The 27,526-nt window shown below is 37.8% G+C and overlaps 2 protein-coding genes, 2 non-coding genes and 1 pseudogene across 8 annotated transcripts; 3 read left to right on the plus strand and 2 right to left on the minus strand.

Annotated features, from left to right (window-relative positions):
- Window positions 1-4,949: 4,949 nt before the first annotated feature.
- On the plus strand, window positions 4,950-9,790 carry LOC145232339 (uncharacterized). 3 transcript variants are annotated; one of them, XM_080096936.1, is made up of 9 exons: window positions 4,950-5,206; window positions 5,447-5,570; window positions 5,722-5,835; window positions 6,165-6,327; window positions 6,387-6,537; window positions 7,485-7,650; window positions 7,724-7,769; window positions 8,357-8,460; window positions 9,727-9,790. In XM_080096936.1, the coding sequence occupies exons 4-8, from the start codon at window positions 6,244-6,246 to the stop codon at window positions 8,372-8,374; spliced, it is 465 nt and encodes a 154-aa protein (XP_079953062.1). In that variant the 5' UTR covers window positions 4,950-5,206; window positions 5,447-5,570; window positions 5,722-5,835; window positions 6,165-6,243; the 3' UTR covers window positions 8,375-8,460; window positions 9,727-9,790. The 3 variants fall into 3 exon arrangements, with proteins under 3 accessions (XP_079953062.1, XP_079953060.1, XP_079953061.1); XM_080096934.1 differs by having other exon boundaries at window positions 7,724-8,460; XM_080096935.1 differs by having other exon boundaries at window positions 4,950-5,570; window positions 7,724-8,460.
- On the minus strand, window positions 9,592-11,648 carry LOC145232340 (uncharacterized; annotated as a pseudogene). Its single transcript, XR_013860864.1, has 7 exons — window positions 11,526-11,648; window positions 11,370-11,453; window positions 10,958-11,284; window positions 10,768-10,894; window positions 10,642-10,707; window positions 10,387-10,574; window positions 9,592-10,257 (listed from the first exon to the last, which is right to left on the minus strand). The product of XR_013860864.1 is annotated as an uncharacterized LOC145232340 (transcript).
- A 2,165-nt stretch (window positions 11,649-13,813) lies between these two features.
- On the minus strand, window positions 13,814-22,633 carry LOC145232338 (uncharacterized). 2 transcript variants are annotated; one of them, XM_080096933.1, is made up of 7 exons: window positions 22,335-22,633; window positions 21,971-22,094; window positions 21,705-21,819; window positions 21,212-21,375; window positions 21,002-21,152; window positions 19,888-20,054; window positions 19,194-19,814 (listed from the first exon to the last, which is right to left on the minus strand). In XM_080096933.1, the coding sequence occupies exons 1-6, from the start codon at window positions 22,346-22,348 to the stop codon at window positions 19,891-19,893; spliced, it is 732 nt and encodes a 243-aa protein (XP_079953059.1). In that variant the 5' UTR covers window positions 22,349-22,633; the 3' UTR covers window positions 19,194-19,814; window positions 19,888-19,890. The 2 variants fall into 2 exon arrangements, with proteins under 2 accessions (XP_079953058.1, XP_079953059.1); XM_080096932.1 differs by lacking the exons at window positions 21,002-21,152; window positions 21,212-21,375; window positions 21,705-21,819; window positions 21,971-22,094; window positions 22,335-22,633 and adding exons at window positions 13,814-17,617; window positions 19,079-19,182 and having other exon boundaries at window positions 19,769-19,814; window positions 19,888-19,901.
- A 574-nt stretch (window positions 22,634-23,207) lies between these two features.
- Window positions 23,208-23,286, plus strand: Trnad-guc (transfer RNA aspartic acid (anticodon GUC)). Its single transcript has one exon. It is a non-coding gene; the product is annotated as a tRNA-Asp (tRNA).
- Window positions 23,287-25,835: 2,549 nt separating this feature from the next.
- On the plus strand, window positions 25,836-25,914 carry Trnad-guc (transfer RNA aspartic acid (anticodon GUC)). The gene has a single exon. It is a non-coding gene; the product is annotated as a tRNA-Asp (tRNA).
- Window positions 25,915-27,526: the final 1,612 nt, after the last annotated feature.

Consider the following 27,526-nt stretch of genomic DNA (forward strand, 5'->3'; position numbering starts at 1 on the left):
GTCTTTATTTGATGATGACTGATTTTAAAATTTTGTGCCATTTCTTTGAGAACATATTCTGTTTCCAGTTTCATCCTGATAATCTTCAAAATAATATATCTGGAATCAACACCTATGAGGTTGGTTAGTTTGAGCTGCTTGAATTGATATTTAAAAAAAAAACAAGTACCAGAACAAAAGGCAATGTGATAAAATTTATTGCAGTTTGTGTTATGCATAGCATGGTCTTTATTTATACATGACAGATTTTAAAATTTAGTTGCATTGTTTTGAGAACATTTGTAACTGCCAGCAATTCGTATTACATCTCTTTTCGCAAATATAATCTATAGATGTTGGCAATGGTTCATTTTTGTCATACATGCACATCCGAAAATTTGGTAGCAAGTTTCATACATTCAATCGCCACCTGTGTCGTTTTTTTCCGCCTTCGGAAAGTTTCTGTCTTCAATATGTTTCCAGAAGTAGTCAAGTTGATGTACCAATCAATAAAATTTATTTCAAAAGCCTACGCTTCACGTAAACACGAAAAAACAGACGACCGCACAACTTTTTCCTATCCTTTTCCATTGTAAACGCCGCAATCTTACTGGTCGCGTTCTAGCCGAACGGATCTTAATAAAAATCGCAGTGTGCAGTCTCTGCTTAGTAGTGTCTGGTTTGGCCAATGTAAAACATTTCGCAATCACGACAAAGCACCTGATAAACAATTCCTGTACGGTGTTGAGGTATCGTGGCATCTTTAGGTTTTGGTGGCAAATGCCTAATTTTTTTTGAAAAGTTTCATTGCCACGTTTACCCCAGCTTCGTTCAAAATTCGTTTTAGTCGCTCCGATACATGTTAGTGGTGAGCCTTTGGTCTGGCTGCCTGGTGACAGCCACATCCAAAAGCGCGATGGTATTGTATCGACCTCTCTTAATACCGTTATCGTATGCTTTCATACTACAGCGAAAGCTATTGTAGGTGATATGGTGTTCAGGTGTGGGTGAAACTTGTGGACCATGTTTTTATCAATAATGACGTATGTGTCATCAACGTAACGAAGCCATAGCCGTGGTGGTGTGTGGAACGTTGTAAGTGCCTTTTGTTCTATGTGTTCCATGGTGAGGTTAGCGAGAATTGTCGAAATATGTGAGCCCATGGGTGTGCCAAAAATTTGTTTGTTTATAAACTCGCCCACTTTCAACTTATCAAAATTTCTAGCTGCCATAATTTCACCTATTGTTGGTCGTTTCGATTATACGATTAAAAACTCATTGGACTTTTTAGAATCAATTTCAGATTTTAATATAAAACCAAGCGAATGTCAGGTTTCTTTTGATGTTGTGAGTCTGTTTACGTCCGTACCCACTGATTTGGCGCTCTCGGTCACGCTGGTCAAACTCAAACACGACACCACACTACACGAACGCACTCGGCTAGATCTTTCTCACATAGAAACAGCATTGCAGATTTGCCTTAACGCAACAGTTTTTACTCACAAAGACACAGTATACAAACAAATTTTTGGCACACCCATGGGCTCACCTATTTCGGCAATTCTCGCTAACCTCACCATGAAACACATAGAACAAAAGGCACTTACAACGTTCCACACACCACCACGGTATGGCTTCGTTACGTTTATGACACATACGCCATTATTGATAAAAACATGGTCCACAAGTTTCACACACACTTGAACACCATATCACCTACAATAGCTTTCACAATAGAAACTGAAAAACTCGATACCATCGCGTTTATGGATGTGGCTGTCACCAGTCAGCCAGACCAAAGGCTCACCACTAACATTTACAGGAAGCCCACCAACACTGATCGCTACCTACACTACACATCTCACCATACACGACACCAAAAACTTACGGTCGCCAAAACACTCTACAGCCGAGCCAAAACACACATCAGAGCAACGGCTAGTTACAAACACGAATGCAGGAATATTGCACGCGTGTTGAGGAATAACGGTTTCCCTCGTAACTTACACTACAGGACACATAACACAACCTCTTTGCAAAACAGACAGTTTAAATCAGGGGTCTCAAACACGCGGCCCTCCAAGGGTTTTTGTGCGGCCCGCGAAGTAACTTTTAAATTGTTTTATTCAGGCGGAATACCCTTTATGACTAAAGTTTACATGATACAATCATTCTATTAGTGGTACATTTCAGGGTTGCCAGGTACTGTCGGCTGGATTCGGACAGTATTTGTTTGAAAATCGGACATTTTAGGACAAAAAAACGAGAGCGTATAATTGCTAACAAGGTATCAATATCGAGGTGACAACTGCCATTTTTGGACGTTTACGTTCCCGAAACTCATAAGCGCCGAGTTTTACGCAAATGCAAAAAAGCGGACGTAAAATATGACGTCACTTATGCGTGCAACTACAAGAACTGAAATCCAAACTTAAAGCCCAACAAACTTTCTATGTTCGAAAAAAACGATATGTTTGAAAGAATATTTAGTTGGCAATCGCAACACGTTGCTGTAGCGTTTATCATTGGTTTCGCAACGTTTAAAAAATGTTTCGTCAACTTGTTGCTTCATATCACCTTAGATCAGTGATCGTCAACCTATGGGTCGCGACCCCAAGTGGGGTCGCCTAAACTTTTTCTGGGGTCGCAATAAGTCGCTTTAATTTATTGCATTTTAAAATTGATTACAGAAAATAAAACTAATATTATGTTCTTTTAGATCGCAACTTTTGCTCTTGTTTTGTGTTACAACTTGCTACCTCATGTTGCAATTAAATCGTGGTAGTGAAAAAACACAAAATGCCTTTATCGCGTAACAATGGGTTTGGACAACGTTTATCTTGACTCAACACTATAAGTTTGTATTATTTAAGGTGACACCAGAACGAGTGAATAGTTATTTATGTAACGTACCCAACTATGTCAAATTTTTCTATTCCCGTTTTCAACCACGTGGCTGTGTGAAGCAGGATTTAGTGCAACGAGTGTTTTAGAAACGAAACATCGTAATCGATTGGAAGTGGAGCATGACATGCGGTTAAGCTTGTGCAAAGTCAAGCCGCGGCTTCAAAAACTTGTGGACAGTATACAGGCGCAACCATCTCACTAACAGTGCAAACTAAATGTTGAACAATTTGACAAGTTTGTGTTCCGAAAATTGGGTTTCTGTCTTAAATGAAACACTTTTGTACAGCCATTTTTCGGAATACTTTTGTATCGCCATATTTGTTTGTAATTATGTACAGTTTGTGAACTTGTTCTTTCGTTTCAGCATTACTTAAAACATTTTTCTCAGTGTTGATAAAAATAGGGTCGCATGCAAATTCTGATTTCATTTTCCCTTAAATTGGGGTCGCCTATAAAAAAGGTTGAAGGCCTTAGATAACCATTTATTACAATACAATTGCATTGTACACAACAATGGCCAAACATTCACTGGCTGACAATTATGTGTTTAATGTCATAAACAAGGTACTAACCAAAACAAGTTGCACTTTTACACCACGTTTTGTCGTAAAAAAGGTTTGCAACCTTCAAAAAATAGAAAGGAGACAAAAAGTTATTCAATCAGCAAAATTCGGACATATCAGGACAAAAAACTAAATGTCCTAATGATTTTTTGGCGTCGGACACAGCATGTGAAATTGGGCCAATTTATCGTTTTTTGTCCGATTTTTAGGCCACCTGGCAACCCAGGTACATTTTACAGGATAATCGAACTAGCCCATTTTTAGAATCAGCCATTGCGATTGTTGCGTCATTGTAGGCCATTGTTTTCACACAAGGCAATATAGCACAGTTGACTTTTTATTGTAGCTAATGGCACAAATAAACATTTTACTTTTTAATCTTGCAATATTTTTCTTCGATATCGATCGTGCGGCCCTCGACTTACTTAAAAGTTTGTTTTTGGCCCCCAAAGCAGTTTGAGTTTGAGACCCCTGGTTTAAATCATTTACTTGCTTACCATACGTCCAAGGTATATCGGAGCGCCTAAAACGAATCTTGAACGATGCTGGGGTAAAAGTGGCAATAAAACCTTTTGAAATAATTGGGCAGTTGCTGTCATAACCTAAAGATGCCACGATACCTCAACACCGTACTGTAACGACCGCTAGGTGCGCAGCCTGGCCCTGCGCCGTTCGTCACACTAGGTAACCCTTTTTGTAAAACGCGCCCGTCCTACAGCCTGTCCTCCAAGACGACCCACTCTTGCACATGCAACGAATGTTCTTGTTATAAAAGCAACGCTGACGACAACGTCAATAGCAACGGTTTTTCTGTAACCACAAATAACATACATAAGCCATACGTACACATTATGACATAGCGATAACTACACAATAAGCAGTTTTAGCACTACACACAAGGTTTCAAATTAAATCTACATTAATCGGTCATATTTTACATTAGATTACTTCCAAATTACTTGTAATAAGTCCAGTTACGGTAAGAATACACATTAACACAAATCAAATAAGAACATAAAACATACCAACTGTTGGGTAACCAGGGCTTTACTAGCACGCGGCTAGAGGTTCCACAACTGACAATTCAGCATTTTTGCTATTGCTCTTAACATTTACAGTTTCACTATAAACAAATAGACACAAGAAATTAGGATAAATTCACTTAAATTGACTGCAAACCAACTAACGCAGCTTACAAAAACGTGGCGTTCAAAGCACATGCTCTGTCGCGGATGAATATTTCAATAGGTCACGAACAAAGGAGAACTAAAATCAGCCAAGCGGAACAATTAATTCTCGCTGTAACACCGTACAGGAATTGTTTACCAGGTAACTTGTCGTGATTGCGAAATGTTTTACATAGGCCAAACCATAGATACTACAAAACGTAGATGAGAAACAAACGCGCGCAAAAAAGGCAAATATATAGAACAAACTAAGAAACACTTTTCTTGCGCTTCACGCATCATTGGTTCTAATAGGGATGTGAAATGGCGCACCCGATTCCTCAAAACTACTCCCATTAAATGCAGTCATATCAGGGAAATTTTTCCCCTTATTAAGGACAGGAAATCAGACTTTCTGATCGTATGAGCTGCGGTCGTCCCATTTCATGCAGAAATGCCAGATAACGGCACAAATCGCCCTGATTGGCTGAGGAAATGCGTGCTTGCTCATACGGAACCATGTGTGTGTACAGACAGACAACAGTTCTTGTAAAACAGTTACTATTTTTTTATCATCATGAATAAAGTCAGGTGGGTATAAACGAGTGTTATGACACATTATAAAAGTTTCGCAATTGCATATGGAAATAAGCAATTTATTCACCGTTCAAAAAGTGTTGCTGTGTTTACTGTGCCACTATATGCCACTGGGTTGAGTGATTCTGATTTTTTTTATTTCAATATTCCTTCTGGATTGTTTAAATGTGACACAGAAATTGTTTACACATGTCGATGCAAATTTGTATGTTTTGTTATTACATATGTTTGCAGAAAATTTACAGACGAGCAGGAGAAAATCCTTTTACAATCATGGCAGCAAGGCATGAGGGAAGCACAGTCCAAGGAAGTACCTTAAGTTGCCAAAGCCATCGGATTGTCAGAAATTGCAGTGAAGGTAATTGACAAAAAGGGAATATATTTTGCAAACCACCAAGTGAATTTGATTTTACTACAGCAACACAAGACTCTTTGTTATTGTTTTAATGCTGAGCTAGTTTGCTTTGTTCACTTGGTATTTTTATCATAAAATGTGTTGTTACTAACAGCGTTGGATTTACCACAAAAAAGTATTACAATTATTAAAAAGCCACAAAAGCTGCTGCCAGAAAAAAGAAGGACCAGTGGGTACAATTTGTTTTGCTCTTCATTGAATGGGACAGGTATAATTTTTTTTACAAAAGTGTTTTATGGTGATTTATAACTTTAACTGGACCCACAATTGTATTTCTTGTTCCTGATTTTAAACTGCCAAGATGAATTACAATTATGATTACCACTTAATGTCGGTAGCAGTTTGGTAATATATCATGTAAGAATTGTTCAAGACTAACATTTCTCTGTGGCTCCTCACAAAGTCAGGTTGTGCTCATTAAATTTGGCTTATATTGCTGCTAGTAATAGTGGTTATTGATGACTTTTTTTGAAATAATACGTTGATGTATTGTTCCTTGTCTTGTGTAATAATCTTTGTGTCTGTTTGTGATTTTAGAATTTAAAACCTTTGGCAATGCTTGGAAAAAACTGCCACCAAGTCAAAAAAAAGTTGGATTACCAAGGCGAATGAACAAATGACAGTTGAAGATCTGGGTGATTTGCCAGAAAGACAAAAAGCAAAAAATATAAAACAACATCTGAAAATCATCAATGAGTCTGTAAGTTGTTTTGCAAGGTATCTATCTTTATTTTTAGACAAACACAGTATATCATTTAGTGTACTGCTTTGGAGTCTTTGGGATGCACTATTGGTGGTTTAGTGTGCAAAAACAAAGAGATCGAAGTTTTTGGTGGGACTAAAGGACAAGCTTTTTTTTCAACCACAGCGGATCTACACTGCCAGTTTGCTGTATCTGTTGAGGGAAAATGTAATTATTATTACTATAGCTATAGCTAGTTATCATATTCATTATTATTGAGTCTGCAGTCTGCTGCTTTCATTTATTGTCTTGATGCTTTTACATTGATACTGTAAAATTAACACAACATCACTTTGGCTCCCAAGCAGTTGCTTTGCCATTATGAGCCAGTTTCCTCTGTGGTTTATGCCCAGTTGTGGCATTGAACAGAATAGGTAAGGCATGGATTTTTAATTTGTTGCTCCAAACAGAATGGGGTGCAGAAAGATGGCTACAGTAGCCAATACAGCCTATCTATTGTCACCAGCTGCACTGATGAGACCTTATAGGTCGAAACAGTCTACACCAGTGGTTCTGAACCTTTTTTATTGTGGGGACCAAAAGGTAGTTTCTCAAGTGTGTAAGGAGCGGTAAAAAAAAACTTTTAAAACAGAGCACAGGATAACAGCCAACAACAAGAATCTTAGTAGCTACTTTTTGTTAATATGCACTTCTCTGCAGAAAGCTTACTGATTCTGACTTATGAGACACAATGTAGTAAGCAATTTTACCTCTGCACTTATTATTTTCGATAATAGATTGATTGGATTGAATAATAATAGTGTTTTAATATGCTGCATTGTAAACTTTTATAAATAGGAACTTTTGAAATATCTCTCTTTTGCTATTTTTTGCTAACTTTTATGGCAATAAGTCTAGTGAGAGCTGCAAAATAAGTAGCTAGGAGCCGCATGTGGCCCTCATAGTTGTAGTTGAGAATCACTGGTCTACACTGTCTGCAGCTTTTTATAATTATTATTATTTTTATCATTGAAGATGCCGAAAAGTTGGAGAAAAAGTGCAGTGTTGTGATTTTGAGGAAACAGGTTCAGGACATTTTTAACTTGAAATATTGTATGTAACAAATTATACTCCAAAAATGTCCCCCCTGTTAATAAACTCTTGGGTTTATTTAGCTGAAGTAATTGGAAACACCAGGCGAATGGAGTACTCAAAGCGTGGCTTGTTTAACATTATTGGTTTGCCTAGTGGCACAGAATTTCGGACACCACAACGCTATGGAATAGGAGATTGTAAAAAAATTATAGCTGCCAAAGACCAGATAAAAGTCATTTTTAAGAGGTGGGTATAAAATTTAGGCCGAATATCAGAACCACATAAGCATGCAGGTTTACAAGCTTGTGTTTTTATGAAGGCAATTAGATACTGAGGAGGTACCATCATGTTCCATGAGCCAAGAGGTAATGGAGCTGGATGAGATGCTTACTTTAATCGACTAGTAAAAATCAATTAAGCCAATAAAATGACTTGTCTACAATACAATGCGTCTTGTTCTCCTTTCTAAATTGAATATTTTGTTTAATTTTAAAAATAAAATATCCTGTTGATTTAACATGTACTATTTTCAAACAAAGATTTCTTTTGCAGTCTGTTATGTAGTGCAGTAAAATAAGAACAAGTGACCGGTAAACATGTTTACCTTCGTACGTGGTTTAAGTAGTTAATTAATTAAAAGAATAGCCTCCAAGTCTTTTTAATGTCGTAACCTAGAATGATTTAGTGCGTCATATGCAAGCACCCTGCATCCTGGTTGGTCCGTTCGATCAATTATATGCAAGCACCCAGATTTGCATTTTCGTTTTGCTGGAGTGATTTCTTTTAAGTTTTTTTTAACTATTCTGGTTTGGGGCGTTGCCTAAAAAATAAGCCTGCAACGACCCCTTCGGCTGTGTAGGTTAAAATTTTACTGCAATGGCACTGATACCAATAAATGCAGGACGAATGTGTGTTTGTAATGTTTATTGCCTCGGATTTTTTTCCTTTTAAGCGGCATCTGGTTGATTGAGAATTTTAAAAGCACAAGACATGTTTTTTTTACCGCATCGACGTTGTCAAGGAATGAAATTTAAACGAAGATCACGGCAAAAATCGGTAGGTGACATTCAAGCAGAAGTAACAGTTATTTCATTTGTAAGAGAAACCGTCTATAGTTTGTATTCGTGAAATATCCTTACTTAAACAGTGTAACCCAACCTTTAAGTCTTGCACTATTTTCGCCTCAACACCAAAATCCACATAAAGCGCTAATTGTCCGCGCATTGTTACGCGATAGAGCTTCATGGACGCCATTTTGTGTCAAAAATACATTAGTGCAAGAGTGTCAAACATGCGGGCTTTAGAAGTTATGTATTTTACTCAGGCGGAATACCCTGTCAGACCACTGAGTTCACATAATACAATCATTCTATATTAGTCGTATTTGCAACGTTTTAATAGGGTAATCGAAATAACCCATCTTTAGAATCAGCAAATGCGATTGTTGCGTGAATGTATGCCATTGTTTTCACACAAAGCAATAAAGCACAGTTGGTTCTTTCACTCTGCTACACTGCATATTTGTTTGTTATTTATTACAATATTGTTTTTTTAACGTAGTTAATGGTGTTTACTATATTTATATAACATTTTACTTTTTAACCATGCAGTTTTGTTGTTGTCATGTTACACTGTAACAAATGTTTCGATAGTGTGGGCCTCGACTTCCTTCAAAGTTTGTTTTTGGCCCTCAATCATTGACGATGTGCGCCTGCCATTTTCGATTGACCTAATGGAACGAACTGAAACTTTGCATGCCGTTGCTGGGTGCAAGTTAGAGACGGCCCGTGAAGACTGTTTGTAATTAAATCAAGTCGTTCATGTTTTAGAGCCAATACACCATGCATAAACCGCGACAGTGCGACATTTCATGCGGTCGTGCCCGGCAATCGTTGAAGATGTGCGCCTGCCATTTTCGATTGACCTAATGGAACAAACTGAAACCTTGCGTGCTGGTGTAAACTATATCTTTGCATTCTATTATTTATCGTTGTTTATACATCATACAACATGTAAGAAAAAAACATTAACAATTTAATTGTTTTCTTTAAGTGTAAACAATTTGCTTTGAACGGCAGACGTTTGATTTGAAGGCTGGCCAACAAGAGACCATTGATGTCGTGAATTTTGTCGCATGAAATTTCCTGAGACGTATTTAATGTCTTCTCCTGACTACAAAAAACGCTCTATTACTGACAACGACTGATCATCAACGTGTTGCATAGTCGACAAATCAAGAATTTTACACGCATACGAGCACAAAAACAGTCACCACCTGACGGACCATATTACCAATTCACTAATCTCTGATCTCACTTTCAGAATCAGACTCATCAGCGGCACTGTATTCATCGGCATCACTGCAGGAGTCATCTTCTTCATCTTGATAATTATGCGCAACATTTTCTGCTGTAGAATAACCTGAAGGCGCCAACACGAAGTTTGGGACATACGGTTGGAAACGCTGATACAGCGTAAGCAGTTGAATCTGCATTTTGTGTCGGTGAGTGCAGAAATAGGCGCCGTATTCCGTACAATTTGCCAGAATATTAGAAGTAAATGTGACTTGGTTTTGAAAAAAATGCAAAGCATTCGACATTTCTTTTTTTATAAAAGTTACTTCCTCTCTTCCCCTCAGGATTGTATTGTATAGGTCAACCATATTTCTGGGACAACTTCCAGCCAGAACATCAACATCTTCATTGATGTCCGACCACTGCAAAAGTCGAGGAGGAGCGTTCTCGCCTTCTATGTCAACGTCACTCCACTCGTTGTATTGTGAGATAGTTTTTTTCATGTTTTTCGAAACTCGATTTCGCCCCGCCAACAGCCTATTGGCAATTGACTGTCCATCTAAAAATATTTTAGATTTTTTTACTTTCTTACCTAATAAACTGTTGAAAAGATTTATTTTACCAGGTAATTCAGAAAAAGATATGCAATTAATACTGATAGAAATGCTGGACACATAAAGTAACATACATGGGTACTTTTTTAAAAGGGCTGAGAAAAACATCCTTTCTATATTTTGTTTTTGTGCCTGAAGCAGCAATTTTGTTCTCAGTTTCTTTGTTGCAGTTTGTAAATTTTCCTTATACTGTGGACTGGGTTGCATCCACATCTGGCAAATATTATGTTTCTTCTCAAACTGACGAATTTTCTCATCAAGTCTTGGATAAACATTAGAATGTTACATTGCAGTTTGCAGACATAACCCAATGTGGTCTAGTAACTTACTTTGCAAGAAGGCCAATTTGTTCAGAAACATCACTTCCATTTTCCTGGCCAGTTTTTACTTTTGCCCTTTAAAACAGGAAACATTTTAAACATTACAACAGAAGTAGAGCAAAAACCTCAACATACTTTTCAATGTATAATTGGTGTAAATGTGTGACATAAGACTCCTCTTGCATTAATTGGTGCCTTTCATTTTCAAGTTCATCACTTGGGGATTTTGCCCAAGAAGCCACCTGCTCAATGGTAGGGTTTGCTGCAATAAGCATGTAATCTAAATTTGTGCATTCATTTTAAATTGTTTAACATGTTTACTCACATGAAAAAGTCGACAGCATTCTATTCAAATTTTGTTCACCTTCAGAAATGATTGTTTGTGCTCTTAACAGCCTCCTTTCAAGTGTCAACCTGTTACAATAAATGAATTCATACAAGATTACCACCACTATGACTATTATTCTTTACCTAATTTTGATTTAATTTTTTCCCCCAAATGCAGCAAACCATCAGTGAGCAGGTCTGTTCTGTGCTCTGGCTTCATTTCTTTAGTGATTTTATTGAAATTCCGCAAGTAAGACCACAGTCTTTCCATAGCCTCACCTTCGGTTAGGCCAAAGTTTAGTTGCCTCCGTGGGCTGTACTGTAACTAACAGTAATACTTTTTTTAGTCAGCTGTATAATGCCCAAATGTGCCGTGAACTAACAACCATATTTCATGCACAATGTGTTACCTGGCATGTCATTTTATGAGCATAACCATGAAATACAGGAACTGCAAGTCCCACCGCATCTAAAACTTCTTGATGTTTGTTTATCTAACAAAAAAAAAAAAACTATTTTAGTCCCACTGTTTATTTTTTTGTTATGATCAGCTTAGACCATCATACCTCAAGGTGTTTTTTTAACTTGCATTCAATGTCATAGTAAATATTGAGTTTGTTGTTTTTTTGCAACAGCTCTTTAATGATCCATGTTGGGTAGCTCAGTCTAAAATATATTAAACTTCTCATGGTAGTTTTAAACACATCCTTGGTGCAAAACAACAAAAACAGGAATGTCAAACCTGGTTATTTAAAATGTTCAAAAGCAGACACAGGGTAGTAAGCTGCAGACAGTGCAAACTGTTTCGACCTATAAGGTCTCATCAGTGCAGCTGATGACAAGACATAAGCTGTATTGGCTAGTGTAGCCATCTGACAGCACTCCAGTTTGTTTGGGGTAACAAGCTTAAAAGCCATACCTTCCCAATTCTGCTTGATGCCTCAATTAGCCGACAGAAACCACAGAGGAAAGTGGTTTACAATGGCCAAGCAACTGCTTGGAAACAAAATAATGTTAATATTAGTTTTGACAAAACATACCTCTCTCCATGTTTTAGGTCCACAAACAAGCATGGATACTCATGTTTGCAACAGGATCCCATGATTCCCTTAATTTCCAATTTCTTACTCTTGTTTTTAGATCTAATCTCATTTCCAGCTTGAAAATCACTGCAGGTTTGCTTCTATATATATGTTATAATACATTTAATAATAAAAGCAAAAAATGCACTACTGTTTTATTCTTTTACCATAGAGTTTTCTGAATATTGACAAGTTTTTACATAGCTGCCGCAATTCTTTTGATCCCCAAAAAATTTCCCATAATGATGGGGTTGGCAACTGGAATTGCCAGCTGCAAGCCTACGAACGAGACCAAAGTTCGCATCAAGGCAAACAGACCTGGTGGAAAAGTCTCCTAAATCCAATAAAAATGTTTGTCTAAAACTACATTGCTATTTGTTTTAGTTACCATAACATGCTGGGCAGTTGGTTCCGTCGTCAATTTCCTCAGCTGATGTGGGCTGCAGATGTTCTAATCTGTATATGTGGTGCCTGTAAGACTCCATTACCTCTTTACCCAGAATTCTGGACAGTTGCTTTATCTGCAAAATAGTTTTATATAGATGCAATGGTAAAGATGCTATTATATGTTGAAATTATTTAGTTTGATGTCCTGGGGTTTTACAAAAACGCAACTGCAAAGCATTGCAAAACCCAATTGTGGAAACTTGTTTTTCCAGTTGTAAAACCCTGAGCCATTCTAACAACTCCATAGATATTGCCACTTTTGGTGATCGAACTGAACTTGCCCATAAGTTCAGTCTTAAAAGGGTTTCTGGCTCGGATTCACAGCGACAAAAATGAACAAGCATTGAATGTTGAAATCCTACAATAAATGAGTAATCAGAGGTTATTGCAAAGTTTTACAGAAAAACAAAATGCTAAAACATTTGCCATCAAACACAGTCATAATTTTGTTGTACTGAGTACAACAAGATTTATGGTCCTTTCTAAATAGTGCTTTCGGTGAGACTTTTTTTTTCACAAAAAATCCATCCTGTGTTATAAAAATAAAATATTTGGTTTATATAAATAATTGTTTATGTATTAATTTTTTAGTTGTCTTATTACCAACAGAACTTAACATCCTAGAAGTTAAATAGTTTGTGATACATGTAATGACATAATTGCAAACTTGTTTTTACTATACCTTACAAACATCTCCCAGCACTTATGGCAGTAATAAGTATGTGGACCACAATCTTCGCAGCGTAAAATTTCCGTATTGCCAAGTCCCGAGCTGCATATAACACATGTTGATAAAAAAGGGGTATACGATTCTTTTGCAATTTTCAAAAGAGAATCCTCCATCGCTCGCCACTGCTTTGAAAGATCTGATCTTTTTTGGTCGTAACATCTTTCATTAGTTAAATCAACAACTGCAGTAGCAGAACTATCTATATTGGTGGATGTAGTTCCACTGAAGGATGGTGACGAACACTGTCCAAATGTTTTGGAAAATAGTGAAATTCTTGTCTTTTTTTTCCTCCTAATTTGAGGGAGTAGTAGCCCAACTTATGCTTTCTACCAACCTGTAAAATTTATAATTTTTACTAAACAAACAAAAAAATTCTGCCCTAGAAAACAACCACATACCTTTGTATGTACCCATGTATGTTACTTTATGTGTCCAGCATTTCTATCAGTATTAATTGCATATCTTTTTCTGAATTACCTGGTAAAATAAATCTTTTCAACAGTTTATTAGGTAAGAAAGTAAAAAAATCTAAAATATTTTTAGATGGATGTCGCGTTTATAATAAGGTGTTGTACGCGATTTTATGAAAAATAACCTTGTGAGCTTTTCTGCTGATACCACAAAGCTGTCAGTCAGTTTCAAAGCATATATTTTCTTACACGAGGTCAACACAGCACCGTTTCCAAAACAGAACTCCCTGGCGCCACAAAAAAACTGCAAGGTGCAGAACAAAACGTGCGCCTCAGGAAAGACACGGGCAGTCACAGGCATGCTGCCATCAGCCACTTGTGCCGTAATCACGCACTACCAATTTGCGTACACACACAATGTAAAAAGGCACACACACAATGTAAATAAATTTGTGACATAACCCCCAACCAAGAGAAATCTTCTTGATTTCCCATTACGTAAACAAATTTTTACAACAACAAATCACGTCAAAAAACATGTCAAGAAATATTAACGAAATCAAACGAATATCAACGGATGATGACATTACATAATGTACCCCAAATCCTATCTTCTCATAAGATAAGCCCCAACATTATTCGAACGTTTAGCCGAGTTTGATCTACGAATACTCAATCTCAGTATCTCATCGATGTCCTTCGATCTTTCCCCCACTTTGTACGGTATTGTGTACGGCATTAACTGAACAGGTCGATTGTCCGCGAGAGTTATTCGGTGTTGACCGAAATCCGTGCCCTCCTGGTATATCGTTAAATACATTGGTATACTGTTTCACCAGTGCAACCGCCTCGTCTTTCTCAGAATAAGTGAGATTTTTAGCGTGCATTACGTCCTCTATGGTTCCCTTAGCTACACATGGATGGGCAGAAATCGTTGAAAAACAAGCAAAAGCCTGTTTTGACATGTCGCGGGTATGGCCATCTCTTGCGATGTACTTTTTGATCAAACTGATATGAAAGATGTTGTTTTTTCCACCCACATCGAGAACATAATCACTTAATCCAATTTTCTTTTGAATTACGAACGGTCCCTTCCATTGCATTAATAACTTATTGTTGTTTGTTGGCAACAACACAAGTAGCCTACTTGATCACCTTCGTCAAGTCTTCCAAACTTTGACTTTTCTAATGGTACCCGCGAAACAGTTTCTTTGTAAACAGCTCTCTGGCATATGTCACAAGACTTGCAAAATCGCTTGACGTCGCCAATAATTCCTGGCCAGTAAAAACTCCAAAGAATAGTATCAAGGGTTTTTTTAGTGCCCATGTGACCACCCATTATAGATTCATGTGCTGTTTCCATTATTTTCGGGCGCAGCTTGACTGGCACAACAAGCTGGTAAATACACTTTCCTCTGTTAACTTTTGGATTTTGGAATGCTCGATACAACAACCCGTTGTCATTTTTAAAACAGGTAATTTGCTTGCCTTTAACCCGTTCTTCTTTCATGCTCCACAAAGATTTCATTGAAACATCAACCTTTTGAGCGGTCTCGAAACCTTCTTTATCAATTATCGACCATTTTCCACTCTCTTGAACCACCAAAGGATTTCTTTTTCTCTGAACAGATTGTGCCCGCGTCTTAACTGCGCAACCAACCTCCCGTATTTGATATGGATCATCAGGACTTCTGGAGCCTGGAACATTTCCAATAATTAAATCATACAAGGTATTTGGCAAACACAGCGCATCTACTTCTCCTTTGAAGTATGGCGAATCTACAGAAATTCTTGCCATTTCTGCTTCGATTGTCCTCGAATCTAACAGCGTAACTACGCCTTTTTGGCCGTTTAGTTGACAATCTTCAACAAACTCTTTTCTGACGATAACCCCGGTGCAGCCTGTATCACGAAGTACGTTTACAGCTTGATTGCCAATCAGCCCTTTTCGCAGAGGCAACTTTTGCGAGTTTGGCCTCTTATTTTTATCCAAGTATTTTAGCTGTGAATAGTCACCGGTCAATCGAGATATTTTATTTGTGAAAGACGTCGTACCGACACTTCCACTCAGCTTAATTGTCCTTGAAGCAACAAACCGGGATTTACAGTCCTTTGCCGCATGTCCCGATTTACTACAAATAAAACAAGTGCGCGATGTGCGTGATTCCTCTTTCAGCTTGGGGCAAAACTTTGCCCTGTGTCCGTACTCCATGCAGTTAAAACACTGCGTGTTTGTGTCAAAAGTAGCTTGACCATCGTTCGTCAGCAAACATGTATTGCCTTTATCGGTCAAGTTCTTGTCATGCGCGAAAAGAAACTGATCTGCCACAGTAGCCAACGCGTCTAATGTCTTGGGTGCTTGTTCATGCAAATATATGGAAAGTTCTTTAGAGCACGATTTAGTAAACTGTTCTTTTACAAATAAATTGCGCACTTCTTTCCATTCCGCAGAAACACCAGACATTTCAACCCATTTTTGCAAATAGTTCTGTAAACGAACTATAAACTGTGTCGAATTTTCGTCTGACTTTGGTTTAGCACCACGGAATTTAGACCTGTAACCGTCCTCGGTTAGATCGTATCTGTCTAAAAGTGCTTTCTTGAGAACATCGTAGTTGACTGCGTCAGCGTCAGATAATCTCGAATAAACTTCCAGCGCTCTACCTGTAAGAAGCGCACTGAGAGAGGTTGCCCAGTCGTTCCTGTCCCATTTGTTACTAGAAGCAAATCTTTCGTACCTGAGGATGTAACTATCGAGCTCATCTTGACCGTCCACAAACGGTGGCAGCTTCGGCACCTTTGCATGACTTGTTGTTGCGACCTCCTTGGCAGACTTCAACTCCGCAAGTTGTAAATCCATTTTCTTAAGCTCCATTCTGTGTTCACGCTCAATTTTCGCCTCGGCCATTCGCCGTTCTTCAAGCTTGCGTGTTTCATTAATTTTAATCTCTTCGAGTCTTCTTGCTTCACGTTCGTTTTCACGCCTCTCTTTGCGTTCGTCCCGATCACGTAACTGCTGGTCATTGACCCACTTGACCAATGCTTCCCCTGAAAGTCCCATTGCCTTTCCAGTTTCACTCAAAGCTTGAACTGTTGACATTCTTCGTCTGTCGGTATAGAAAAGTTTCGTAATAAGGTTAATCCCGGACGAGCCCCCAGATGTCGCGTTTATAATAAGGTGTTGTACGCGATTTTATGAAAAATAACCTTGTGAGCTTTTCTGCTGATACCACAAAGCTGTCAGTCAGTTTCAAAGCATATATTTTCTTACACGAGGTCAACACAACACCGTTTCCAAAACAGAACTCCCTGGCGCCACAAAAAAACTGCAAGGTGCAGAACAAAACGTGCGCCTCTGGAAAGACACGGGCAGTCACAGGCATGCTGCCATCAGCCACTTGTGCCGTAATCACGCACTACCAATTTGCGTACACACACAATGTAAAAAGGCACACACACAATGTAAATAAATTTGTGACAATGGACAGTCAATTGCCAATAGGCTGTTGGCGGGGCGAAATCGAGTTTCGAAAAACATGAAAAAAACTATCTCACAATACAACGAGTGGAGTGACGTTGACATAGAAGGCGAGAACGCTCCTCCTCGACTTTTGCAGTGGATGTTCTGGCTGGAAGTTGTCCCAGAAATATGGTTGACCTATACAATATAATCCTGAGGGGAAGAGAGGAAGTAACTTTTATAAAAAAAGAAATGTCGAATGCTTTGCATTTTTTTCAAAACCAAGTCACATGTACTTCTAATATTCTGGCAAATTGTACGGAATACGGCGCCTATTTCTGCACTCACCGACACAAAATGCAGATTCAACTGCTTACGCTGTATCAGCGTTTCCAACCGTATGTTCCAAACTTCGTGTTGGCGCCTTCAGGTTATTCTACAGCAGAAAATGTTGCGCATAATTATCAAGATGAAGAAGATGACTCCTGCAGTGATGCCGATGAATACAGTGCCGCTGATGAGTCTGATTCTGAAAGTGAGATCAGAGATTAGTGAATTGGTAATATGGTCCGTCAGGTGGTGACTGTTTTTGTGCTCGTATGCGTGTAAAATTCTTGATTTGTCGACTATGCAACACGTTGATGATCAGTCGTTGTCAGTAATAGAGCGTTTTTTGTAGTCAGGAGAAGACATTAAATACGTCTCAGGAAATTTCATGCGACAAAATTCACGACATCAATGGTCTCTTGTTGGCCAGCCTTCAAATCAAACGTCTGCCGTTCAAAGCAAATTGTTTACACTTAAAGAAAACAATTAAATTGTTAATGTTTTTTTCTTACATGTTGTATGATGTATAAACAACGATAAATAATAGAATGCAAAGATATAGTTTACACCAGCACGCAAGGTTTCAGTTTGTTCCATTAGGTCAATCGAAAATGGCAGGCGCACATCTTCAACGATTGCCGGGCACGACCGCATGAAATGTCGCACTGTCGCGGTTTATGCATGGTGTATTGGCTCTAAAACATGAACGACTTGATTTAATTACAAACAGTCTTCACGGGCCGTCTCTAACTTGCACCCAGCAACGGCATGCAAAGTTTCAGTTCGTTCCATTAGGTCAATCGAAAATGGCAGGCGCACATCTTCAACGATTGCCGGGCACGACCGCATGAAATGTCGCACTGTCGCGGTTTATGCATGGTGTATTGGCTCTAAAACATGAACGACTTGATTTAATTACAAACAGTCTTCACGGGCCGTCTCTAACTTGCACCCAGCAACGGCATGCAAAGTTTCAGTTCGTTCCATTAGGTCAATCGAAAATGGCAGGCGCACATCGTCAATGATTGAGGGCCAAAAACAAACTTTGAAGGAAGTCGAGGCCCACACTATCGAAACATTTGTTACAGTGTAACATGACAACAACAAAACTGCATGGTTAAAAAGTAAAATGTTATATAAATATAGTAAACACCATTAACTACGTTAAAAAACAATATTGTAATAAATAACAAACAAATATGCAGTGTAGCAGAGTGAAAGAACCAACTGTGCTTTATTGCTTTGTGTGAAAACAATGGCATCCATTCACGCAACAATCGCATTTGCTGATTCTAAAGATGGGTTATTTCGATTACCCTATTAAAACGTTGCAAATACGACTAATATAGAATGATTGTATTATGTGAACTCAGTGGTCTGACAGGGTATTCCGCCTGAGTAAAATACATAACTTCTAAAAGCCCGCATGTTTGACACTCTTGCACTAATGTATTTTTGACACAAAATGGCGTCCATGAAGCTCTATCGCGTAACAATGCGCGGACAATTAGCGCTTTATGTGGATTTTGGTGTTGAGGCGAAAATAGTGCAAGACTTAAAGGTTGGGTTACACTGTTTAAGTAAGGATATTTCACGAATACAAACTATAGACGGTTTCTCTTACAAATGAAATAACTGTTACTTCTGCTTGAATGTCACCTACCGATTTTTGCCGTGATCTTCGTTTAAATTTCATTCCTTGACAACGTCGATGCGGTAAAAAAAACATGTCTTGTGCTTTTAAAATTCTCAATCAACCAGATGCCGCTTAAAAGGAAAAAATCCGAGGCAATAAACATTACAAACACACATTCGTCCTGCATTTATTGGTATCAGTGCCATTGCAGTAAAATTTTAACCCACACAGCCGAAGGGGTCGTTGCAGGCTTATTTTTTAGGCAACGCCCCAAACCAGAATAGTTAAAAAAAACTTAAAAGAAATCACTCCAGCAAAACGAAAATGCAAATCTGGGTGCTTGCATATAATTGATCGAACGGACCAACCAGGATGCAGGGTGCTTGCATATGACGCACTAAATCATTCTAGGTTACGACATTAAAAAGACTTGGAGGCTATTCTTTTAATTAATTAACTACTTAAACCACGTACGAAGGTAAACATGTTTACCGGTCACTTGTTCTTATTTTACTGCACTACATAACAGACTGCAAAAGAAATCTTTGTTTGAAAATAGTACATGTTAAATCAACAGGATATTTTATTTTTAAAATTAAACAAAATATTCAATTTAGAAAGGAGAACAAGACGCATTGTATTGTAGACAAGTCATTTTATTGGCTTAATTGATTTTTACTAGTCGATTAAAGTAAGCATCTCATCCAGCTCCATTACCTCTTGGCTCATGGAACATGATGGTACCTCCTCAGTATCTAATTGCCTTCATAAAAACACAAGCTTGTAAACCTGCATGCTTATGTGGTTCTGATATTCGGCCTAAATTTTATACCCACCTCTTAAAAATGACTTTTATCTGGTCTTTGGCAGCTATAATTTTTTTTACAATCTCCTATTCCATAGCGTTGTGGTGTCCGAAATTCTGTGCCACTAGGCAAACCAATAATGTTAAACAAGCCACGCTTTGAGTACTCCATTCGCCTGGTGTTTCCAATTGCTTCAGCTAAATAAACCCAAGAGTTTATTAACAGGGGGGACATTTTTGGAGTATAATTTGTTACATACAATATTTTAAGTTAAAAATGTCCTGAACCTGTTTCCTCAAAATCACAACACTGCACTTTTTCTCCAACTTTTCGGCATCTTCAATGATAAAAATAATAATAATTATAAAAAGCTGCAGACAGTGTAGACCAGTGATTCTCAACTACAACTATGAGGGCCACATGCGGCTCCTAGCTACTTATTTTGCAGCTCTCACTAGACTTATTGCCATAAAAGTTAGCAAAAAATAGCAAAAGAGAGATATTTCAAAAGTTCCTATTTATAAAAGTTTACAATGCAGCATATTAAAACACTATTATTATTCAATCCAATCAATCTATTACCGAAAATAATAAGTGCAGAGGTAAAATTGCTTACTACATTGTGTCTCATAAGTCAGAATCAGTAAGCTTTCTGCAGAGAAGTGCATATTAACAAAAAGTAGCTACTAAGATTCTTGTTGTTGACTGTTATCCTGTGCTCTGTTTTAAAAGTTTTTTTTTACCGCTCCTTACACACTTGAGAAACTACCTTTTGGTCCCCACAATAAAAAAGGTTCAGAACCACTGGTGTAGACTGTTTCGACCTATAAGGTCTCATCAGTGCAGCTGGTGACAATAGATAGGCTGTATTGGCTACTGTAGCCATCTTTCTGCACCCCATTCTGTTTGGAGCAACAAATTAAAAATCCATGCCTTACCTATTCTGTTCAATGCCACAACTGGGCATAAACCACAGAGGAAACTGGCTCATAATGGCAAAGCAACTGCTTGGGAGCCAAAGTGATGTTGTGTTAATTTTACAGTATCAATGTAAAAGCATCAAGACAATAAATGAAAGCAGCAGACTGCAGACTCAATAATAATGAATATAATAACTAGCTATAGCTATAGTAATAATAATTACATTTTCCCTCAACAGATACAGCAAACTGGCAGTGTAGATCCGCTGTGGTTGAAAAAAAAGCTTGTCCTTTAGTCCCACCAAAAACTTCGATCTCTTTGTTTTTGCACACTAAACCACCAATAGTGCATCCCAAAGACTCCAAAGCAGTACACTAAATGATAAACTGTGTTTGTCTAAAAATAAAGATAGATACCTTGCAAAACAACTTACAGACTCATTGATGATTTTCAGATGTTGTTTTATATTTTTTGCTTTTTGTCTTTCTGGCAAATCACCCAGATCTTCAACTGTCATTTGTTCATTCGCCTTGGTAATCCAACTTTTTTTTTGACTTGGTGGCAGTTTTTTCCAAGCATTGCCAAAGGTTTTAAATTCTAAAATCACAAACAGACACAAAGATTATTACACAAGACAAGGAACAATACATCAACGTATTATTTCAAAAAAAGTCATCAATAACCACTATTACTAGCAGCAATATAAGCCAAATTTAATGAGCACAACCTGACTTTGTGAGGAGCCACAGAGAAATGTTAGTCTTGAACAATTCTTACATGAGATATTACCAAACTGCTACCGACATTAAGTGGTAATCATAATTGTAATTCATCTTGGCAGTTTAAAATCAGGAACAAGAAATACAATTGTGGGTCCAGTTAAAGTTATAAATCACCATAAAACACTTTTGTAAAAAAAATTATACCTGTCCCATTCAATGAAGAGCAAAACAAATTGTACCCACTGGTCCTTCTTTTTTCTGGCAGCAGCTTTTGTGGCTTTTTAATAATTGTAATACTTTTTTTGTGGTAAATCCAACGCTGTTAGTAACAACACATTTTATGATAAAAATACCAAGTGAACAAAGCAAACTAGCTCAGCATTAAAACAATAACAAAGAGTCTTGTGTTGCTGTAGTAAAATCAAATTCACTTGGTGGTTTGCAAAATATATTCCCTTTTTGTCAATTACCTTCACTGCAATTTCTGACAATCCGATGGCTTTGGCAACTTCAGGTACTTCCTTGGACTGTGCTTCCCTCATGCCTTGCTGCCATGATTGTAAAAGGATTTTCTCCTGGTCGTCTGTAAATTTTCTGCAAACATATGTAATAACAAAACATACAAATTTGCATCGACATATGTAAACAATTTCTGTGTCACATTTAAACAATCCAGAAGGAATATTGAAATAAAAAAAATCAGAATCACTCAACCCAGTGGCATATAGTGGCACAGTAAACACAGCAACACTTTTTGAACGGTGAATAAATTGCTTATTTCCATATGCAATTGCGAAACTTTTATAATGTGTCATAACACTCGTTTATACCCACCTGACTTTATTCATGATGATAAAAAAATAGTAACTGTTTTACAAGAACTGTTGTCTGTCTGTACACACACATGGTTCCGTATGAGCAAGCACGCATTTCCTCAGCCAATCAGGGCGATTTGTGCCGTTATCTGGCATTTCTGCATGAAATGGGACGACCGCAGCTCATACGATCAGAAAGTCTGATTTCCTGTCCTTAATCAGGGGAAAAATTTCCCTGATATGACTGCATTTAATGGGAGTAGTTTTGAGGAATCGGGTGCTTTGACACAAAACTGTTATCGAACCTATTGCGTAACCGATTCCTGGGACAGGAATAAGCTCTTTGGATTTTTCTTTTGCTCACCAGTTCGACCTTCAACGTTTCATCAAGAGCCTGCGAAAAAAGATTACGTTCGTAAAAACAGTTTGTTCAAAGTAAAGATTGACAACAATATGAAAGTGGTCAAGTAATTTAGTTAATTTTGCCGTAACACTTGTGTACAACTTACCATGCTAAGGAGATAAACTGCTACATCCGGGGTGGTATTCATCAATTTGTTTTGCATTGTTTCTTTTCAACGAATAGTTGTTGTTTTATTGAAGAAGTTCGATGGTGTGGACTGTCAGCCAACCATTATATACGGAACCTTGCCAGAAAAAAAGTTTAAGAAGTCAACGTGTTTTTCAAGTGCCGCGTTTAAACTTTGCGTTTCGACTTCGTATCAGACATTTATTTTGTTTAATGAGATAAGACTGCTTATCAGAAAAAGTCCGCTCCTCAAAGTTAGCGTGGTACGCTCATAGTGATTAACTAACGTTTTAAGTTTTGTTTATGTTTGCGAAAGACATTTCTTCAGAATTGACATTCCAATAATTATCAAGATGTTTCATGTCCTCGTTAGTATAGCGTTAACTGGTAAGTATCCCCGCCTGTCACGCGGGAGACCGGGGTTCGATTCCCCGACGGGGAGCGTTTGTTATTTTTTCTGCATTATCTGTGAGATTTTAGTTGACAACGATTGGCTTTCAACGCCAAAAAAGTACAAAAATCCATTACTAACATGCTTTTTCTGGTTTGAACAGATTCCTTGAGAAACCTCAAAGTTTTGTGCCACAATGTCTGAAATCAGAAAAATGATGTGCACTAGTTTAATATTTTGCTTTATTGCAAGTGATGAAAATAAGCACATGACTGCTTGAAGACGAAGACACGAAAAGTCACAAAAAGAAGGTAATTGCAAAAACACACCAACGCGATGGAACAAACTTGATGAAAACATCTAAGTTATATATATTTCAACGTATATCTTTAATAAGTAAAATATGTCTTTCATATGCTCTTGAAGTTACCAGTGTTCTATTACACTGCTGTTAGCATTTGTCGACAATGGCGGCCATGTTGCGTTCTGAGGACTTGAGAAACAAGGGAAGAACAAGAACGAGTAGATTTGGAAGATGATTCAATGTCCGATATAGGTTTAAAAGTCGTTTTTCTTGCAAGCGGTACCGCTGCCTTTCCTCTGTAACAGTGACCAACATTAGTTGGGTTGCTGAATGATTTTCTTGCTCGTTTCGTTGATTGAAAGGTTTCATTTTCATGAGAGTTTAAATGAGACTCATCAGTTAGCGAGCAATTATTGTCGTCGTCTTCGGTGCGAGAGCGATTTTTCGAAATTACAGCACCCCGCTTTGACACAAAACTGTTATCGAACCTATTGCGTAACCGATTCCTGGGACAGGAATCAGCTCTTTGGATTTTTCTTTTGCTCACCAGTTCGACCTTCAACGTTTCATCAAGAGCCTACGAAAAAAGATTACGTTCGTAAAAACAGTTTGTTCAAAGTAAAGATTGACAACAATATGAAAGTGATTAAGTAATTTAGTTAATTTTGCCGTAACACTTGTGTACAACTTACCATGCTAAGGAGATAAACTGCTACATCCGGGTTGGTATTCATCAATTTGTTTTGCATTGTTTCTTTTCAACGAATAGTTGTTGTTTAATTCAAGAAGTTCGATGGTGTGGACTATCAGCCAACCATTATATACGGAACCTTGCCACAAAAAAAGTTTAAGAAGTCAACGTGTTTTTCAAGTGCCGCGTTTAAACTTTGCGTTTCGACTTCGTATCAGACATTTATTTTGTTTAATGTCACGCGGGAGACCCGGGTTCGATTCCCCGACGGGGAGCGTTTGTTTTTTTTTTCTGCATTATCTGTGAGATTTTAGTTGACAACGATTGGCTTTCAACGCCAAAAAAGTACAAAAATCCATTACTAACATGCTTTTTCTGGTTTGAACAGATTCCTTGAGAAACCTCAAAGTTTTGTGCCACAATGTCTGAAATCAGAAAAATGATGTGCACTAGTTTAATATTTTGCTATATTGCAAGTGATGAAAATAAGCACATGACTGCTTGAAGACGAAGACACGAAAAAGCCACAAAAAGAAGGTAATTGCGAAAGTACATCAACGCGATGGAACAAACTTGATGAAAACATCTAAGTTGTATATATTTCAACGCATATCTTTAATAAGTAAAATATGTCTTTCATATGCTCTTGAAGTTACCAGTGTTCTATTACACTGCTGTTAGCATTTGTCGACAATGGCGGCCATGTTGCGTTCTGAGGACTTGAGAAACAAGGGAAGAACAAGAACGAGTAGATTTGGAAGATGATTCAATGTCCGATATAGGTTTAAAAGCCGTTTTTCTTGCAAGCGGTACCGCTGCCTTTCCTCTGTAACAGTGACCAACATTAGTTGGGCTGCTGAATGATTTTCTTGCTCGTTTCGTTGATTGAAAGGTTTCATTTTCATGAGAGTTTAAATGAGACTCATCAGTTAGCGAGCAATTATTGTCGTCGTCTTCGGTGCGAGAGCGATTTTTCGAAATTACAGCACCCCGCTTTGACACAAAACTGTTATCGAACCTATTGCGTAACCGATTCCTGGGACAGGAATAAGCTCTTTGGATTTTTCTTTTGCTCACCAATTCGACCTTCAACGTTTCATCAAGAGCCTGCGAAAAAAGATTACGTTCGTAAAAACAGTTTGTTCAAAGTAAAGATTGACAACAATATGAAAGTGGTCAAGTAATTTAGTTAATTTTGCCGTAACACTTGTGTACAACTTACCATGCTAAGGAGATAAACTGCTACATCCGGGGTGGTATTCATCAATTTGTTTTGCATTGTTTCTTTTCAACGAATAGTTGTTGTTTTATTGAAGAAGTTCGATGGTGTGGACTGTCAGCCAACCATTATATACGGAACTTTGCCAGAAAAAAAGTTTAAGAAGTCAACGTGTTTTTCAAGTGCCGCGTTTAAACTTTGCGTTTCGACTTCGTATCAGACATTTATTTTGTTTAATGAGATAAGACTGCTTATCAGAAAAAGTCCGCTCTTCAAAGTTAGCGTGGTACGCTCATAGTGATTAACTAACGTTTTAAGTTTTGTTTATGTTTGCGAAAGACATTTCTTCAGAATTGACATTCCAATAATTATCAAGATGTTTCATGTCCTCGTTAGTATAGCGTTAACTGGTAAGTATCCCCGCCTGTCACGCGGGAGACCGGGGTTCGATTCCCCGACGGGGAGCGTTTGTTATTTTTTCTGCATTATCTGTGAGATTTTAGTTGACAACGATTGGCTTTCAACGCCAAAAAAGTACAAAAATCCATTACTAACATGCTTTTTCTGGTTTGAACAGATTCCTTGAGAAACCTCAAAGTTTTGTGCAACAATGTCTGAAATCAGAAAAATGATGTGCACTAGTTTAATATTTTGCTTTATTGCAAGTGATGAAAATAAGCACATGACTGCTTGAAGACGAAGACACGAAAAGTCACAAAAAGAAGGTAATTGCAAAAACACACCAACGCGATGGAACAAACTTGATGAAAACATCTAAGTTATATATATTTCAACGTATATCTTTAATAAGTAAAATATGTCTTTCATATGCTCTTGAAGTTACCAGTGTTCTATTACACTGCTGTTAGCATTTGTCGACAATGGCGGCCATGTTGCGTTCTGAGGACTTGAGAAACAAGGGAAGAACAAGAACGAGTAGATTTGGAAGATGATTCAATGTCCGATATAGGTTTAAAAGTCGTTTTTCTTGCAAGCGGTACCGCTGCCTTTCCTCTGTAACAGTGACCAACATTAGTTGGGTTGCTGAATGATTTTCTTGCTCGTTTCGTTGATTGAAAGGTTTCATTTTCATGAGAGTTTAAATGAGACTCATCAGTTAGCGAGCAATTATTGTCGTCGTCTTCGGTGCGAGAGCGATTTTTCGAAATTACAGCACCCCGCTTTGACACAAAACTGTTATCGAACCTATTGCGTAACCGATTCCTGGGACAGGAATCAGCTCTTTGGATTTTTCTTTTGCTCACCAGTTCGACCTTCAACGTTTCATCAAGAGCCTACGAAAAAAGATTACGTTCGTAAAAACAGTTTGTTCAAAGTAAAGATTGACAACAATATGAAAGTGATTAAGTAATTTAGTTAATTTTGCCGTAACACTTGTGTACAACTTACCATGCTAAGGAGATAAACTGCTACATCCGGGTTGGTATTCATCAATTTGTTTTGCATTGTTTCTTTTCAACGAATAGTTGTTGTTTAATTCAAGAAGTTCGATGGTGTGGACTATCAGCCAACCATTATATACGTAACCTTGCCACAAAAAAAGTTTAAGAAGTCAACGTGTTTTTCAAGTGCCGCGTTTAAACTTTGCGTTTCGACTTCGTATCAGACATTTATTTTGTTTAATGTCACGCGGGAGACCCGGGTTCGATTCCCCGACGGGGAGCGTTTGTTTTTTTTTTCTGCATTATCTGTGAGATTTTAGTTGACAACGATTGGCTTTCAACGCCAAAAAAGTACAAAAATCCATTACTAACATGCTTTTTCTGGTTTGAACAGATTCCTTGAGAAACCTCAAAGTTTTGTGCCACAATGTCTGAAATCAGAAAAATGATGTGCACTAGTTTAATATTTTGCTATATTGCAAGTGATGAAAATAAGCACATGACTGCTTGAAGACGAAGACACGAAAAAGCCACAAAAAGAAGGTAATTGCGAAAGTACATCAACGCGATGGAACAAACTTGATGAAAACATCTAAGTTGTATATATTTCAACGCATATCTTTAATAAGTAAAATATGTCTTTCATATGCTCTTGAAGTTACCAGTGTTCTATT

Source organism: Phallusia mammillata, chromosome 6, assembly GCF_965637545.1.
Source record: "Phallusia mammillata chromosome 6, kaPhaMamm4.hap1.1, whole genome shotgun sequence".
NCBI lineage: Eukaryota > Metazoa > Chordata > Ascidiacea > Phlebobranchia > Ascidiidae > Phallusia > Phallusia mammillata.

Bases quoted from the DNA above. Each gene is read 5' to 3' on its own strand.
- LOC145232339 (XM_080096935.1), top strand. From the start codon at position 6,244: ATGACAGTTGAAGATCTGGGTGATTTGCCAGAAAGACAAAAAGCAAAA. The intron at 6,538-7,484 runs GTAATTATTATT...GGGTTTATTTAG, and splicing joins TGTATCTGTTGAGGGAAAAT to CTGAAGTAATTGGAAACACC. The intron at 7,651-7,723 runs GTGGGTATAAAA...GTTTTTATGAAG, and splicing joins ATAAAAGTCATTTTTAAGAG to GCAATTAGATACTGAGGAGG.
- LOC145232338 (XM_080096932.1), bottom strand. From the start codon at position 16,728: ATGTCAACAGTTCAAGCTTTGAGTGAAACTGGAAAGGCAATGGGACTT.